The 18,381-nt window shown below is 40.0% G+C and overlaps 1 protein-coding gene across 2 annotated transcripts in view; it reads right to left on the bottom strand.

Moving 5' to 3' along the window:
- ATP11C (ATPase phospholipid transporting 11C (ATP11C blood group)) overlaps positions 1-18,381 on the bottom strand; it is a 100,764-nt gene that overhangs the window by 11,249 nt on the left and 71,134 nt on the right. For both annotated transcript variants that reach the window (XM_007452066.1, XM_007452065.1), the window contains exons 24-27: positions 11,372-11,499; positions 5,848-5,983; positions 3,601-3,666; positions 1,311-1,414 (exon numbers count right to left, since the gene is read on the bottom strand). In XM_007452066.1, the coding sequence (XP_007452128.1) occupies positions 1,311-1,414; positions 3,601-3,666; positions 5,848-5,983; positions 11,372-11,499 (434 nt within the window). The remainder of the gene's footprint in view (positions 1-1,310; positions 1,415-3,600; positions 3,667-5,847; positions 5,984-11,371; positions 11,500-18,381) is intronic.

The following is an 18,381-nucleotide window of genomic DNA, read 5'->3' as shown; positions in this document are numbered from 1 at the left end:
GAATAGTCTGGAAAGAGTGAAGGAACTTTAGTTTGCTAGAAACATTTCATTCTCGTGGAAATTTTGCATAATTAGTTCAGATACTGATTACACAGGTTCCTAGACAGAATTATGACCTTACAATTGTGTATTACATTTGGTTAATCAACTTTGATTCATTTGTATATTATTAAAGAAAACAGACTTCCTTCAGCTTCACTGCTTCAAAAATTACTTATATAGGTGTCAAATAAATGCTGTAATTATACTTTCTGGAGCTGCTACTTCCATAAGTGATTAGGTTGTCCATATTTTTATTTCTTGAGGCTTTTATTTTAAAAAGCTTTCCAAAACAGTAAGAGTTTCTTCTAATTAAATCTCAAGGGACATAAACATGGTCCCCACATCTCTGTGATAATATGGACTGTTTTGTACGTATGATTTTGCTCAAACCAGTGAAAATATGTACTCCTAGAATCTTACCCTATGGCTTACTCTAGTCCTGGTCTCTGCTGCTGGCATCCTTGTCAGGGGAAGTCACCAATTAATGAAAACTGTGATATTAAAAAACAAAATATAGGCCTCTGGGAGTAAGGAAAGGAGATGAAAATCTAACTTATTTTCATTCCTTATAACTCTCCCAATCACAGCTTATGTGCTCCTCACTGGACTCTAGTCTCCTTGAGGCAGGGGTACAGTCTATTCATTTCTGTATCCCATAGAGTGCCTCACACAAAACGGATTCTGAATAAACATCTACTGAACCAAGATGAACAGAATGAACTTTAAATCCAAGCTGGAGAGTCTACCTTTACCTCCCCCAAAACAATGGGACGGTGACTTCAAATATAACCCTCTGAGTATTAAGTGATATATATTCTATCTCTTGGGCACATCTGTAGTGACAAGAAGGAGAGTAATATACCATAAAGAGAGAACAGGGTCCAAATGGATAATACTGTATCTATTGGCCACTATATTCTGTAGAAACTTCATAGGATGAGTATTTCTATTGGAAACCACATGGGAGGTCATGCTAGAAATTAGTTTCGTTTCACAGAGAGATGTTTACACACCTTCAGGTCGGAAGATTTGGACAGGGGCTACCAGAAGGGAGGTCTTTTGAGTAACTGGTGCAGTCTATATACTTGCATTTGAAATCTTACCTGAAATAGCAGCATTACTGGCTAGAAGTAACTTCCAGTCCATTAATATTGAAGACTTGCCATCTTATATAATCAAGACTTTAAAAGTATAATTAATGTTTGCATATACAATGTACCTATATATGTATATTGTTATTTACGTATTACACACGTACAGTAGCTTACCATATAATTCCTCCCCAGAAGAATGAGAAAAATACATAAAACGCTAAAGAACCCCAAATCACAAAGTGGTTTATCCATGTCCAGAAACGAGTATCCAAGGCGAGCTGAAAGGATACAACACAAGAGATTTCATGATGAGTACAAACTGTACCTGATGGTATTTGACAACTTATACACAATATGATACCTGTGGGAGGATCTAGCTTGGGCCAGGCAACCAGAAGAGAATGGCACTAGAAGAACAGAACCCAGACTTTTCAAGGAGCTCTGCCCTCAGGCATTTAGACTCTAGGAGTACAGGCATGGAGGTGTGGTCAAGCAAGTACAGCTGCAGATGCCTCACTACTGAAGGAAGGGCAAGGAATGAGGTAATGGTAACATCCCAGAGACTGGAGCCCCGCGTCCTTAAGTGGTGGCGGTCAGGGAGCTGACGGCAAAAGGAGAAGGCCTGGCTGGTGGAGGCAGGTACCGAAAAGCAGGAGGAGAGGGAGAGAGTAGCTAGGAAGAGGAGACAAACTACACAAAGGAGTCGTGAGAGCTCAAACACAACAGATGAGGGTTACTAAATGCAAAGGCAACTAGCTCTACACGTCAGGCATCATGGAGCCATGGATTGTGGGTCTATGTAGTGTGCAAGTTTTCAATTGCAAAATCCGTATCTACTCCATTAAATTAATAACATTTTCAGTTGCCTTAGATTTTAATCCTCTCATGTTTCTTCCAGGGCTGCTTGTTTCTTCAGATTGTGGCACCTGGGATTTTCAAATGCAATCTAAAAATAAAAAGTATGGTCCACTCTGCTTGCTTAAAATTTCTGGGCCACATGGCCTAATATCCAGGGCATTTAATTTTTGAAGAGGAGGTGGTGTTTTGTTACTTGCTGTGACACCCTGCTCCTCAGCAATCTGTTAACAGTTGCTCACTTATAAACAGGATACTGATAACATTGTCTTGAACTCCCAGCCTCCGGCTGCTAGGGAACATGCCACAGTAATACCCATGCAGAGAAGAGGGAGTGGATGGATTTTGAGGGACAGGCGAAAGTTGCTGCAGCAAGGCCAACTTTAGCTATGAAGGGTGCTTGGAAGCCCTGGGGCCATATGCAAGGCCAGGGGTAAAAAAGGGTGGGGAGGATTCCCTCTCAAATTATGATCCTATGAGACATAATAGTAAATAACAACTAGCATCTATTGTACTGAGCACATTCTATGTGCCAGACCCCATTCTAACTGCTTTATATGTATTCACTAATTGACTTCTCACAAAAAAAATCCTAAGGGAGGTGGGTGGTACTTTTATCTCCATTTTATAGAAGAGGAAATGTAAGTACTGAGAAACGAGGTCACTTGCCCAAGGACATCCAGATAGTAAGTGGCTAAACTGAGATGAATTGTAACATTTTCTTTTGCAGTCCTAAAATATTACTGAAATAGTAGATGAATAATGCAAACATGTTAGTTGTATTCGGTACGAGAAATGAAGCAGGTATAAAAATTCAGAGGGGAAATGATTAGAGGTCCTTTGTAAATTATACTTCTGAATTCTAATTCTGGCCACTGGGCATACTGGAATTCATTTAAAGGTACTCATTCTTGAACCCCATGTGAGGTGTTTATTACTGGAATGATCAAAATAATTTTGATTATACCTTCAACTATAAGGGAGTCCCAACTCATGAACCTCAAGGGTAGTATTCAGCACACAGCATTATTACATGGCTGCATGTTAATGCCAATGATTTTGCCAAAACTGCCTTTGTTGTATGTTACCTGCTATATACTCTTATGCATTTCATCACAAATATGGGTAAATTTCAGTGATGAATACATTATACAAAACGTCATCACTACCAAGCTCTTTCGCACACATATCTTGCTCATGGACACCTATATTCAACTGTCTTAAGTACCCAAATTCCTTTAAGGACTGGCATTCTTAAACAGATAATATAACTTTAAAAAATATTCAAGTACTTAACATGGAAACACACACATACACACAGCCCATTTATATACCACTTAACATCTCAAAAATAGCAAGAAAGAAGGAACAGATTTCCAGTATAAGTATGGTGTATTAAAAAAAAAGAGGAAAGGCAATATACTGGAAAAAATGGATCACAAATAGTATATAAATGTCCAAATTTCTAATATCACACATAACTTTAGTAAGCATTCAGACCTGAATAACAACTCGCAGTAAAAATAAAGATTAGAAGACAAAAAAGATATAAGACCAGAAAGTATTATAAAAATGGTGTTAAATATATTTGAATAAATAAAAATCTAACCTTCAGAGTTACGGTGAACACTAAGACTGTAAAAACAATGGTTCCAAAAGTCCAGTTTCCATATACCTGAAAAACATTCAACAATTACATGTACCATGAATACACAAGCTTGCTTAAAATAATAAACAGCCAAGTTTAATCCTGAGTGTAACTGCCAAAGATTTTTGTATAAATTGTATAGGGAAATATCTGCTCAAAAGATCAGGCCAAAATGCTGGCTTTTACTGTGAGCCTAAATTTTCTTGGAGAGGTACACCACATGCGTGGTTGGTAGGGTTTATTTCGTGATTCCATGAAGCATAAAACAGGGAACACACTGGTGTGATACAGGCAGGAAAAACCCTATTCCACTAACAGTAACGTTCATAAAAACAACTCATTTGGATGGCTCCTGTATCTAAAGAGTTTGATATAGGCTTTTCCTATAATATAGATCTAAAGATCTCTATGTATAAATAAAGACTAATTTGCAGACAAATGAACTCACATTTTAAAAATAGAGTATATGATGACAGAGGGTAACTAGACTTACTGTGGTGACCATTCAGTACATAGAAATATCGAATCCTTATGTTATATACCTGAAACTAATATAATGTTATATGTCAATTATATCTCAATAAAAAAACAAATAAAATAGAGTCTAATTTTGTGGCTGTAAATATTAGAGCTGTCAGCATGTGCACATCAAAGAAAAGCAGATACCATGTATATAAACCCAAACGATGGCAATGAATGGCACATATGCTTACCAAACGCTGTCAAGATCTGAATGCATAACATTAAAACAGAAAATGAAATGTAAAAGGTTTTAAAAAAATAAAAATTAAGGTTAATAGCAAAAAAAAGGATTTGATCAAATCGTACATGGTGTTATATTTAATTGCTGATAGTAGTCCTTATACTTATTGTAATTTTAGCAAACAATATACAATAAAATCTAATTCATTTGGACTTCATGAACTCAAAATGAGTGATGACTTGGACACAGGGTGGGTTGAGGCTCCCCATGCACCACCAGTAGACTTTGCTGAGCAAATGAACCATGTCAATAGAATTGCAGGAGGGTACAGTCAGCTCTATACAATTTATGTGGCAAATAAATACAAAATAAAAAGTTGGAGTTACAGAATCAGTCATAAAGCTGAAGGGACCTGAGAAATCATAAAATCGAATTTCTTCTTCTTACTGTTGGGTAAAGGTGACTTGGAAAACTGAAGGGACTGGCCCGAGGATGCACAGAGATTTAGTAGGGCCGTCTCCCTGGCAAATGCTACATGTGCCTACTCTAAAGTACTAGATCTGTATTTCCTCAGCAGTTACTCAGTGATTAATAATTTTAATGGATTCATACTAAACTGATTTCTGTTAGTCCAAATTAGAGAGGTTCTAACTGTAGTACCTAATTTCAAAGTATCATTCAAATTCACTGAGCCTATCACTTCTGTAACAGATGTTGACTGTCTCGGCTCTAGACATAGTCAGTGTACTCAGTAAAGTCTTTTTGAGCCTTTGCTTTGCTTCATATGATTATAACCAATGAATGACCATAAAAGAGGAAGCCCAGAAATAGCAAAGAACATAGTGAAAGCAGCATACAAGGTGGTGGGTTTGATTTTCCACTGTGTGGCTGCCAGAAGACCTCACCCCATTGGCAATTCTCTCCTAGAGCACAGCCAGGGCAAAATCACCCCAATGCAGGTGCTGACCTATGTAGTCACTGGCTGGGAAGACACTGGCAGGATCTGTGTAGCTTTTCTGGAAAACACTATGCTCCCATGTGGAAAGGAAGGAGGAAGAGAAGGGAATTCCCTAATTATTGGGCAAATACTGCAAACATACGGCAGCTACCCCCTTCCACTCTAAGCATGGAAGGCCACTATGAGTAAGAACTGAGAAGGGACAGACACTGCTTTTAAAACAGGAAAAGCCTTGCTCACATCAAAGTGTACGGGTCCAAAGTCTAAAATCCCAAGAACTCTGTTCATCTAGTAAAATTACAGCCAAGTTAAGCTTCCAGAGGTTTGCACATAAGCTGTCTAGTTAGCCGTGCATGCAGGAAGTGATTTCTCACTTCAACACTTCTATTGTTCTAAGGACATTGTGAGAACTAAATACCACACCTTTAGAAAAATAATTTGCAAAATGATTACAGCTAGAGTATGTGTGATAGATCCAGTGCCTATGGAAAAAAAATTAAGCCATGCTTATAATACCAAAAGATGTAATGATGTTTTTCTTTTTTACCTTTGCATTTTCTTCTAAGGATGAAGTCTGAAAAAGAAAATAAGTCCCAAAGAAGAACACTGTTCCTTCAAATGCAGCCAGAAATGTCCAATATAAGAAGGGGCCCAACTGTAGCATGGCATTTCCAGAAATTTTCCTATTGAGAAATGGGAAGAAACACAAGTTAATGAATCTCTGTAGGCTGTTTATTTAAAGATACAGTGAAACGCCAAAGGTGCGCATGGGGTTTGACCCTGTTAGAATGAAGGGAGCTATCCCTGAGGGACTGGTAAGCTTTTGATAAAAGCCCAGACCGAGCTGCAGGTTTGTCTTTGTGCAATCACCTCCTGTCTGAGGTGCTGCAGTAAACTGTCAAAGTGCTTCTAAGTTAAAATTCTGGCCACTGACAATAATATCATCAATAATAATTAGATCTCACTTACTGAGTACTTATTATATGCTTATAAAAGTGGGTTAAGAGTTTTATATTGTCCATTTTTGTATACACAAAACCCACATGAGATAGGTATTCTTATCACTACCATTTACAAATAATGAGCCTCACAAAGGTGTATCATAATGGTTTCCAAACTTTGATGCACATTAGAATCACCAGGGGATCTTGAAAAACATTGATGTCTGGCTCCCACCCTCATTCTGATTTAACTGGCATGAGGTGTAACCTGGGCAACCAGGATAATTTAAAAACTCCCCAGGTAATTCTAATGTGGAGTAAAGTTTGGGAACCACTAGTACAGCAGTATGCCAGAGTTCACTCAGTTAGTAAGGGACAGAGCTAGTACACAATCCTAGATTGATTTGACTTTAAACCACATGCTCTCAACCAAGTTACCATGGCTTTGCAACTATGATTGTTAAAATATTTCATTTAATCAAGATTTCTGCCTGGGAATTTAACCTTTCTTAGGTCTTGGGGTATCCTTTATATTTTAAAAATTGAGTCAAATAACATGTTTGAAGCTGTACAGTCATGCTTTGATAAATGGCAGGTGGCCAGATCAAAAGTTTAACATCTGTCAAAAATAGCAGTCTTCTGGGTACAGGTCAGAATGTTGAAGAAGGCTAACAACTCTAATGGGGCAAAATGAAGATGGGCCTGTGCATGGAATTCTTTTAGCTTCTATTTCAAATTCCTCTTAACATTTATCAAAAGGTATGTAATCACTCAAATAGCATACCTGTTGCCAATACTACCACGAATGTCACTGGGCTGTAATGAATAAGAAAGACCTTTGTGATGTAAATACAACTGATTCTTGTTCAGTTGGTATGGAGTGCTGTAGGGTTTCCTGAAAAAATAGCAATTATGCAACTTTTACCTACTAGGATTTCCAGGTGCACACACAAATCAGCAATGTAGGGGGATGCATAAAGCAATACGCCGCTGTTTGCCCTGGAAAAACTGCAGGGGGAAAGAGGTAGCTGCTTCCCAGAAACAAGCTCTCCCCACAGCCAGTAAGTCATGTTCCCAAGGCAACTGGGAGCCACAGGGAAGGCACCTTCCTTAAAGATCCTTGCAAGGAGGGCCCAGCAACTGCCAGCCAATGAGGCTTTTGAGAGTCACTGACTTGGGCTGAGGCAGGAAGTGGTTCCTGTCTTTCCAGCCAGTCACTGGATTTACATTACATGCTGTGGGAAGAAAGGAAGGGGAGTCATGGTGTGTTGGGTTATAGCTGAGGTTTTCTAGCTGAGCTCAGGTGAATTATGAACCTGTTGTTAACTCAGAATATGATAGCCAACGTGAGGGGCAACACGAGGGAGTGAAGATTGCGGGGCGGGGGAGCAGTTGACCAGCAGCACAGTCCTGAGCACCTCCATACAATGGGAGACAGTAGGTGTACCAGGACCTTTCATTTTTGCCTTTTAAAGTTGTATAAGGAACAGACTATGCCTCTACCCTCTAGAAAAGAACTACAGTTGACTTTTCAAATTTCTCTCAAAAAATAAGAAAAGATCCAATTATGTCACATTTCACACCAAAACTTTTGGTAAACGCCTGTGTCACTAAGTCCCCGAAGGTGATATTAATATGCTACACAAGGCCACAAGTAACATTAAGTGGTACAAATGCAGAGAGAGACACATATGAAGACCAGAGATTCACATTTACAAAGGAATGCTCAGAGTAACAGAGTAGTCTCCAATACAGTGACAGGCTGAGAGCACAGTCTCATCAGAGCGGGCAGGCAGGAAGCTGCATTTTGGGCTGGGTGATAGGTATGCTATGGCTTTCATTTCTCCATCGTATGTGGCAAGTATGCCCTCTATGCAACATTGCTTAAAAATTCATGACCTACACCTGCATGCAGTAACTAAAACTTCATGGAAACCCATAATAATTTGTATTCAACGGCTTGCTTCAAGTTTTCAACATTCTTAATGTATGAAAGTGCTCGGGGCTTCCCTGGGAAGGCACCTTCCTTAAAGATCCTTGCAAGGAGGGCCCAGCAACTGCCAGCCAATGAGGCTTTTGAGAGTCACTGACTTGGGCTGAGGCAGGAAGTGGTTCCTGTCTTTCCAGCCAGTCACTGGATTTACATTACATGCTGTGGGAAGAAAGGAAGGGGAGTCATGGTGTGTTGGGTTATAGCTGAGGTTTTCTAGCTGAGCTCAGGTGAATTATGAACCTGTTGTTAACTCAGAATATGATAGCCAACGTGAGGGGCAACACGAGGGAGTGAAGATTGCGGGGCGGGGGAGCAGTTGACCAGCAGCACAGTCCTGAGCACCTCCATACAATGGGAGACAGTAGGTGTACCAGGACCTTTCATTTTTGCCTTTTAAAGTTGTATAAGGAACAGACTATGCCTCTACCCTCTAGAAAAGAACTACAGTTGACTTTTCAAATTTCTCTCAAAAAATAAGAAAAGATCCAATTATGTCACATTTCACACCAAAACTTTTGGTAAACGCCTGTGTCACTAAGTCCCCGAAGGTGATATTAATATGCTACACAAGGCCACAAGTAACATTAAGTGGTACAAATGCAGAGAGAGACACATATGAAGACCAGAGATTCACATTTACAAAGGAATGCTCAGAGTAACAGAGTAGTCTCCAATACAGTGACAGGCTGAGAGCACAGTCTCATCAGAGCGGGCAGGCAGGAAGCTGCATTTTGGGCTGGGTGATAGGTATGCTATGGCTTTCATTTCTCCATCGTATGTGGCAAGTATGCCCTCTATGCAACATTGCTTAAAAATTCATGACCTACACCTGCATGCAGTAACTAAAACTTCATGGAAACCCATAATAATTTGTATTCAACGGCTTGCTTCAAGTTTTCAACATTCTTAATGTATGAAAGTGCTCGGGGCTTCCCTGGTGGCGCAGTGGTTGAGAGTCCACCTGCCGATGCAGGGGACACGGGTTCGTGCCCCGGTCCGGGAAGATCCCACGTGCCGCGGAGCGGCTGGGCCCGTGAGCCATGGCCGCTGAGCCTGCGTGTCCGGAGCCTGTGCTCTGCAATGGGAGAGGCCACAACAGTGAGAGGCCTGCGTACCACACACACACAAAAAAACAACCAAAAAACCCAAAAAACAAACAAACAAAAAGAAAGTGCTCAGCATAGCCCTGAAGTTATGTGGAGAAGGGTGTTAGAATAATAAGATTAATAGCTACCATCTATTGAAAACTTACTATGTGCCAGGCACCACTGTAAGTTTTTACATGTAGTCACTCATTTAATCCTCCCCCAAAACACTGTGATTGGATCTATTGTTACTGAAGAGGAAACTGAGGCCCATCCCTGAGCAAGGCCACAGAGTCAGTGGCAGAGCTGGGATCAGAGTGCAGGCTAAGCTAGAGCTCTTGGTGGGACTGAACGGGAGGCATTCTGCTCACTGCCACCCAAACCCCTCTTCAACCAGAGTAACTGCACTACTGGTCTTCACTTTAGTTGTTGTCTGAAAACAGAACACTGCTACTCAATCTTTGAAAACCACCAGCCTGTGGAAAAGAGCACAGGGCCAGTCATCAGGAGGATAGAAATCTGATCTTGCTCTGGCCTCTTGTTACACGCTGTGTCCTTAGGCAAGTCATTTCTGGGCCCTGGGTCCTCATTTTCTTTAAAAAAAAAAGAAGGTGTGAGAGCTGATGCTCTGGAAGATTTCTAGCAAGATTTCTATGATTCCCCTTTAGATCTAACAATACCCTTTGCAAGAAATACAGGGAAAAGCAGAATATGTTACCGCCATGAGGAGGCAATCAGCAAACTCTAGATTGGGGGAAATGCTACAAGATAAATTATCTGGTTTCGTTCACAAATAAATTGCCAAGTTAACCTACAGATTAAGAGAGTCTCAAGAAGCAATATTAACCACCTGAAGTATATGGGCCTTATATACTGTTTCAAACAAGCATGCTATAAAAAGAAATTGAGTCAACTGGAAAAATTTGAGCACTGACTGGATATTTGATGATATATGACTTGTTAAATTTTTAGGTATGATAGTGTACTGTTATAACAGTACATGTAAAAGATACATGCTGAAATAACTATTTTATATAGTTTGATATTTGCTTCAAAATAAGTCCTTGATAGATAAGACAAGGTTATTAATGAAGCAGGATTGGCCCTGAATTGATTGATAATTGTTGAACCTGAGTGGTAAGGACAGCGAAGTTCACTTTATAAATAGTATTTTTGCTACACTCTTTGCATGTTTTAAACTTTTTATAATAAATACCTTTAAAATGGCAACTAATTTTATAAACCTGGTTAAGTCTAACAATTCCTAGATGTGAGTTTCATGAGTCATACTGGTTAAAGACATCCTTTAAATTTGTGCACCTTCACTTCGCACCAATCAATCACACCCAAGTTTCTCTATTGCACTTGCTACCCACTATTTAGCAATGCTTACAACCTGCTGTAAATTAATATCTTTATCTTTAGCTGTAAGCTTCACTTATAAAAATCCAATTTAATCAAAGGTTAAGCAACTGGGGCTAGTGCCAAGTCCCCCACCCATAGAGAAAAGCATCTATTTCCAACTAACACAAAATGAATATAATGGCTTGATGACTTAATTCTTTTCTTCAACAATGCCATTTTAGAATGCGGCTAACAAAGCACCCGGGAGGCTATATTTCAGGGGCAGTTTACAAGAGAAAGCCTAACATAACATCATCAGTTCAATCCATTACAGGGAGGGATCAATATTCTAAACTACGAGAGATCTTTGTGTGGCCCATCTTGGGGGAGGTGGGGGGTGGCAGGTAGTTAAACTATTGTGTCTCCATCTAAGACCCTAGAACTCTATGACAATGTAGGCAAAGTTTTAGGAATTACTGATTTTGAACTAAATAATTCATACCCATTCAAATACAGGACATATATCAATACCTAGGAAATACATCATTTTCCAGCTGGATGGTTTGGTTTAAGTAGCTAAAAATTCAGAACAGAACCATGTAATCAAACCAGGAGGGCAGTTCTGTGCCCTTCCTACCTGTAGATAAAATGAAATCCACAATTTTGAAAGTCTGGGGCGGGGGGTTAACTTACATATGTTCAACTTACATATATAATCGGGGATCTGAGGTCAGAGTGTCAATGTTGATGTGCTGTTCCAGTAGACTGTAGGCCAGGATGGGCAAGGATGTGAAGCAGATATTGTACATTGTAAGGTAAGCGGCATCATACAGTGGCTGTAATGACAAACCAAAGAAGAGAAAGGTAATGTAACAATCATCTGCAAGAGGATATTTAAGTGTTTAGAAAAAATCACAAGCTAAAACAAGAGTTTCCTTTCACACCTTTTGTGACAGCAAAGGAGGTTTTGTAAATAAGGTCACTCTAACTGACCACTATAGAAAAGAAACTAACATACTGTAAGGCATATTGAAATACCCTCGCTTTTAAAATACGATCTTATTCAGAATGTTTACAAGCTATAAGCTCTATTTCTTTTTTTTAATATATATGCTTTTCTTTTTATTAATTAGTCCAAGTAAATTTATATATAAGTATGTGTAAAGGAGAAACTCTTTTTTTAACATCTTTATTGGAGTATAATTGCCTTACAATGGTGTGTTAGTTTCTGCTTTATAACAAAGTGAATCAGCTATGCATATACATATATCCCCATATCTCCTCCCTCTTGTGTCTCCCTCCACCCTCGCTATCCCACCCCTCTAGGTAGTCGCAAAGCACCGAGCTGATCTCCCTGTGCTATGTGGCTGATAAGCTCTATTTCTAATGGATATTAACTAAGAACTTTTCAAAAGATTTTCAGCGAATGAAGACCAATTAAGTATAAGACAGGAAGCCCTTAGGGAAACTAAATATAAGCAGTGGCCAGCCTGTGTCACAGTTTTTTGGGTTAATATTTTACATGGCTTTAAATATCACTATCACCTTCTCCAGAGTATATTTATGATATTGAATGTGGCCATTTACTAAGGATTACATAAATCTTCAAAAAAATAAAAGCTAAATATATTCACATGGTCATGACTCTTTCTGGTCCTGAATTCCCTAGGCTCCAGACCAAAATTTCCAACTTCCTGCTGGTTGTCCCACAGGACAACCTGCAATTCAAAATGTCTAAAACCAAACTCATTAACCTTCCCTTTAAATCTGCTTCCTCCCATGTCCCCTACCTCAGTGAGTGGCCCCACAATGTTTGCAACCCCAGTATCTACCCTGGTGCCTGGTACCCCTTAGGTACTCAAGAAATCTTTTGAAATGAGTGATTCTCTTCCTGCCTCACTAGCCATTCCTTCTCAGGCTCATCTTCTCCCTGAGCCCTCTGTGTTGGAGTGTTCCAGCACTCGGTGTTTGGAACTTTCATTTATGCTCGCTCTCTAGGTGATCTCATTTAGTCTTGTGGTTTTAATATAACCCATTCACTGAAAATTCCCATATCTAGCCTAAACCTGTCCCATATATCCAACTGCCCACTTGATATCTCCTCTTGGGTGCCCAGCATATTTCAGACTTACATCCAAGGCTGAATTCCTGACCTGCCCTCACCTCAAACCTGCTTCTCCTGAAGTCTTCCCTCATCTCAGGAAGGGGCAACAAAACCGTTTTGATTTTGGAAATCTTGGATTCATCCTTCACTCTTCTCTTTTTCAGAAGCCACATCCAATATATTGAGCACCGTTTACTAGCTCCACTTTCAAATACATTCAGAACCACATCACTTCTTAGCCCCTCCACTGTGACCACTCTGCAAGCCTTTAATTGGTCTCCCGGCTTCTTCTCCCCTTGACCTGCAGTCTATTCTCAACACAATGGCCCAAGTAGCTCTACTGGAAAATAAGTCAAATCAAATCATTGTTTTGTTCAAACTCTCCAGTGGATTCCTTCATCTCTGCAAGTAAAGAAGCTCCTACAATGGTGGGGATATAAAGTCCTACTCCTCCATCCAGCTTCTTACCTGTCTGTTACCTTCTCAGTGAGACCAACCTTGATTTACCTTGCCACTTCCTCTCTCCTGAACACATTCCCCCCAATCCTGTGCGCCCCCTCACAGTACTAATCACCTTTTAACTTACATGATAAATTTATTATGTTTACTGTCTCTCTCTTCACACTAGAATTTAAGCTCTATGTGGGCAGGGATTTTTGTTTACTTATTGATAGCTGTAGCTTGAGAAAAAGCAAAGCAGCTCCTGACATTCAAGAGCTGGCCCGACACTCACAGCTAGGCACCGGCGCTCTGTAGAACATGAACAATTTCGCAGAACAGCAACATCAAACAAGGCCACTGTGTGACCTCGATATATCGAGACAAAAACACTCTGTAATCACGTTTGAACACAGACAGAATATAAATATTGTCCAAATCACAATAATGACCAACATCTACATTCTGGCTGATTTGGGTGACTACTGCCTCTTGACCAATGACATGTTGGCTTCCTGGATAAGATTTACTAACATGCTTAGTCATAAAATTACCCCCATCTGCTAAGAGCACCCAGCAAGGCCCTACTCCTTAAACCCTTCCACAAATCACCTAACTCAAGCCCAAATCTTACAAGACTTTTCTAACACTCGCTTCCTAAGAGGCCCTACTGTTCCTCATGGTGTACACTCTTTCTTGTTGCATTGAGTAATGAACCTAATGTGATCAACTACAAGTGTTTTACTGGCTTTGACAATCTGGGACTCCTAGAACAGAACTTGGCATACAGAAAGCATTCAATAAATATTGGATGAATGAATGACTAGAGACTGGAAGCCAAAACATATTTGTAAAGGACTGATCTGATATTGTAAATATTCCTTTACTGAAAAAAATATTAAGGTTTTTATAATGAACCTTGTTTTGATGCTAGTATTTATTGAGTTCAGTATTTTCTACACAGTGCTAGATGTTGTCATGCAACCATCATCTGTGACCTGAATAAATAATATCCCATATTCACATGTATGCTTCACGTATATAAAATGTTTTTTGATTAATAAAATGCATTTAAATGTGACACAAACTGGACTTCCCTGGTGGCCCAGTGGTTGAGAATCCGTCTGCCAATGCAGGGGACACAGGTTCGAGCCCTGGTCCGGGAAGATCCCACGTGCTGCAGAGCAACTAAGCCCGTGTGCCACAACTACTGAGCCTGCGCTCTACAGCCTGCGAGCCACAACTACTGAGCCTGCAAGCCACAACTACTGAAGCCCTCACGCCTAGAGCCTGTGCTCCACAACAAGAGAAGCCACTGCAATGAGAAGCCCGCGCACCGCAACAGAGTAGCCCCTGCTTGTGGCAACTAGAGAAAGCCCACACATAGCAATGAAGACCCAATGCAGCCAAAAATAAAATAAATAAAATAAATTTATAAAAACAAAACAAAACAGGTTTAGTTGATAATACTGTTTCTTGTTATACCTGTTATAAAGGTATCTTTTCATGCAGAAGAAAGTCCAGTACTAACCTAGGCTTTGCTAAACAAAGAGTTGCTTTTTGCTTAAATAATCTGCATCCTGGTCCCATTTCTACATTCTCCATAGCTCACTCTCCAAGTACCAGGGTTGAAGAGAACACCTGAAGTAGACCTGAAGTGAAAAAGGCTGACTACCTGTATGTATTCCACAAATATTTGCAATAAAGGTCTCTACATTCAGCACAAGGCCAAAGTGAAAACTAAAGATATGTACAATACATCACTACCTCAGAGAGACCTTCCTTTTATGTGGTACACTTTTTCTAAGATGTCTGCCTAGCTCTCTCCCTCATCTCCACTAGATCTCTGCCCAAATGTCACCTCATCAGAGAGAACTTTCCAGGTCAGTTTGTCTAAAACAGCAGCTCTCTTCCCCAGTCACATTCTATCCATTTATTATGCTTTTTGTTCTCCTTCAGAGCATACATCAGTACCCAACATAATGTGTTTGTCTGATTGCTGTCTGTCTCTCCCCCTATCACTCACTGTACCCACAAGCTCCATGTGGTAAAGAGTTTTGATCACTGTTATATCCCCGGCACTTAGCCTGGCACACAGTAGGCACTCAAGAAGTATTTGTTAAATGAATGAATGTACCAGTTGAGCAACTGACGAAGGTAAACATCAAGTCCTATGGGAACCTAAGAAGACCCCCAGACCCCCAACAGCCTAGGGTTTTATAGGGAATAAGTTCTTTCTTTCTTCATACAACTTGTGCTTGGTAAACATGGTTTAAAAAGCCAACTTCCCTTTATCACTTTGCTACAAAATTTGAAAATGTCCCTTTATACTTGCATTCATCTTCCAAGGAAGTGAGGAATTACAAACATTATGATCAACAGTAATCTGAATGTTCAAGAAAAGTAGATTCAACAGTTTATAAAACTCTCTGTTACCAATACTGTTAGCTTTGAATACAAGAAGGCTGATGGTACTTTCTACAGCCGGTAGATGATTAATTCATAAAGTGATAGGCTTAACTGGCATCATGGGGCTGATGACATGGCACTGATGTAAGAGACAGCATACCAAATGGCAAAGAGGCAAGTTCAAGAGAAAGAAAGCAGGGACTTCCCTGGTGGTCCAGTGGCTAAGACTCCACGCTCCCAATGCAGGGGGCCCGGGTTTGATCCCTGGTCAGGGAACTAGATCCCACATGCCGCAACTAAAGATCCTGCATGCCACAACTAAGACCCGGTGCAGCCAAACAAACAAACAAACAAATAGAGTCGCTTCCCATTGAGAAGAATACATTCTCTTAAAAATACTGCCAAGAAATTAGGAAAAAATCACGTCCTATCATGAGGAATGGAACATGCCTTGAAATTGAGAAAATCAGTCTCTAATAGCTGTGATGATGTTACCAGCAGCTCAGCTTGGTAAAAATCACTGAATTGCTCATAGATTAAGTACAAAATTTCTGAGTCATTGAGCATTATAGCTCCTTTATGTAGCTATACTTCCACTAGAAGCAATGCAAAATACAGTTCAGCTGTTAAAACAAACCTACAAATATGCCTGCCCACCCCCCACTTATGTATCAAGTTAACATATAGCATATTCTATATGTGAAAAATGTTCAGAAAACTACAGAGGGCTAAAAGTGTAGAATTGCTTAACTAATCCAAGGCATTATCCAGGAATCACAGCTTCTTTGCTAGCTTAAACATCAATGTTTTTCTAGAGAATCAACCTGAGAAAACGCAAAGGTATGAGATTTTATTTGATGAAATAATAAACTCTAACATTTTAGGATTATTGGAAAACATTGTGTACACTAACAAAAATTAAAAATACTTTTTAAAGGATCTCAATTCCAACAGGACGTACCAAATAACTTTCAAAAAGAAAATAACAATAAGACCATTACTAAAGCACAGATATAAAATTTTGCTATTGTCAAAAACCAGGCCAAGAAGATCAACTGTTGAACTAAGAAAAAAAAAAATCCTTTTACGTTGGGCATACCTCTCTAATCTCTACAATCCAAATACATAAAAGGTAATTAACAGCAAATATAAACTACATTACAGAGATTGGTTCAAGATGGCGAACTGGAAGGACGTGTGCTCACTCCCTCTTGCAAGAGCACCGGAATCACAGTCGTGGCTCACCGTGGGACACTGGCAGCAGAAGTTCTGGGAAGCACTCCTTGGCGTGAGCCCTCCCAGAGTCCGCCATTAGCCCCACCAAAGAGCAAAGAGCCTGGCAGGCTCCACTGCTGGGTCGCCCCAGGCTAAACAACCAAACAGGGAGGGAACACAGCCCCACCCATCAGCAGACAAGCAGATTAAAGTTTTACTGAGCTCTGCCCACCAGAGCAACACCCAGCTCTACCCACCACCAGTCCCTCCCATCAGGAAGCTTGCACAAGCCTCTTAGATAGCCTCATCCACCAGAGGGCAGACAGCAGAAGCTAGAAGAACTACATTTCTGCAGCCTGTGGAATTAAAACCACATTCACAGAAAGACAGACAAAATGGAAAGGCAGAGGACTATGTACCAGATGAAGGAACAAGATAAAAACCCAGAAAAACAACTAAATGAAGTGCAGATAGGCAACCTACCAGAAAAAAAATTCAGAATACTGATAGTGAAGATAATCCAAGACCTCGGAAAAAGAATGGAGGCAAAGATTGAGAAGATGCAAGAAATCTTTAACAAAGACCTAGAAGAATTAAAGAACAAACACCTAGAAGAATTAAAGAACAAAGAAACAGAGGTGAACAATACAATAATTGAAAAGAAAAATACACTAGAAGGAATCAACAGCAGAATAATTGAGGCAGAAGAACGGATAAGTGACCTGGAAGACAGAATGGTGGAATTCAATGCTGCAGAACAGAATAAAGAAAAAAGAATGAAAAGACATGAAGACAGCCTAAGAGACCTCTGGGACAACATTAAACGCAACAACATTCGCATTATAGGGGTCCCAGAAGGAGAAGAGAGAGAGAAAGGATCCAAGAAGATATCTGAAGCGATTATAGTCGAAAACTTCCCTAACATGGGAAAGGAAATCGCCACCCAAGTCCAGGAAGTGCAGAGAGTCCCAGGCAGGATAAAGCCAAGGAGAAACACACGGAGACACACAGTAATGAAATTGACACAAATTAAAGACAAAGAAAAATTATTGAAAGCAACAAGGGAAAAATGACAAATAACATACAAGGGAACTCCCATAACGTTAACAGCTGATTTCTCAGCAGAAACTCTACAAGCCAGACGGGAGTGGCACAATATATTTAAAGTGATGAAAGGGAAGAACCTACAGCCAAGATTACTCTACCTGGCAAGGATCTCATTCAGATTTGATGGAGAAATCAAAAGCTTTACAAACAAGCAAAAGCTAGGAGAATTCAGTACCACCAAACCAGTTCAACAACAAATGCTAAAGGAACTTCTCTAAGTGGGAAACACAAGAGAAGGAAAGGACCTACAAAAACAAACCCATAACAATTAAGGAAATGGTAGTAGGAACATACATATTGATAATTACCTTAAATGTGAATGGATTAAATGCTCCAACCAAAAGACACAGGCTCGCTGAATGGATACAAAAACAAGACCCATATATATGCTGTCTACAAGAGACCCAGTTCAGACCTAGGGACACATACAGACTGAAAGTGAGGG

Source organism: Lipotes vexillifer, unplaced genomic scaffold, assembly GCF_000442215.2.
Source record: "Lipotes vexillifer unplaced genomic scaffold, Lipotes_vexillifer_v1.1 scaffold1114, whole genome shotgun sequence".
Lineage (NCBI taxonomy): Eukaryota > Metazoa > Chordata > Mammalia > Artiodactyla > Lipotidae > Lipotes > Lipotes vexillifer.
This window is presented reverse-complemented; position numbering and strand designations above follow the sequence as displayed.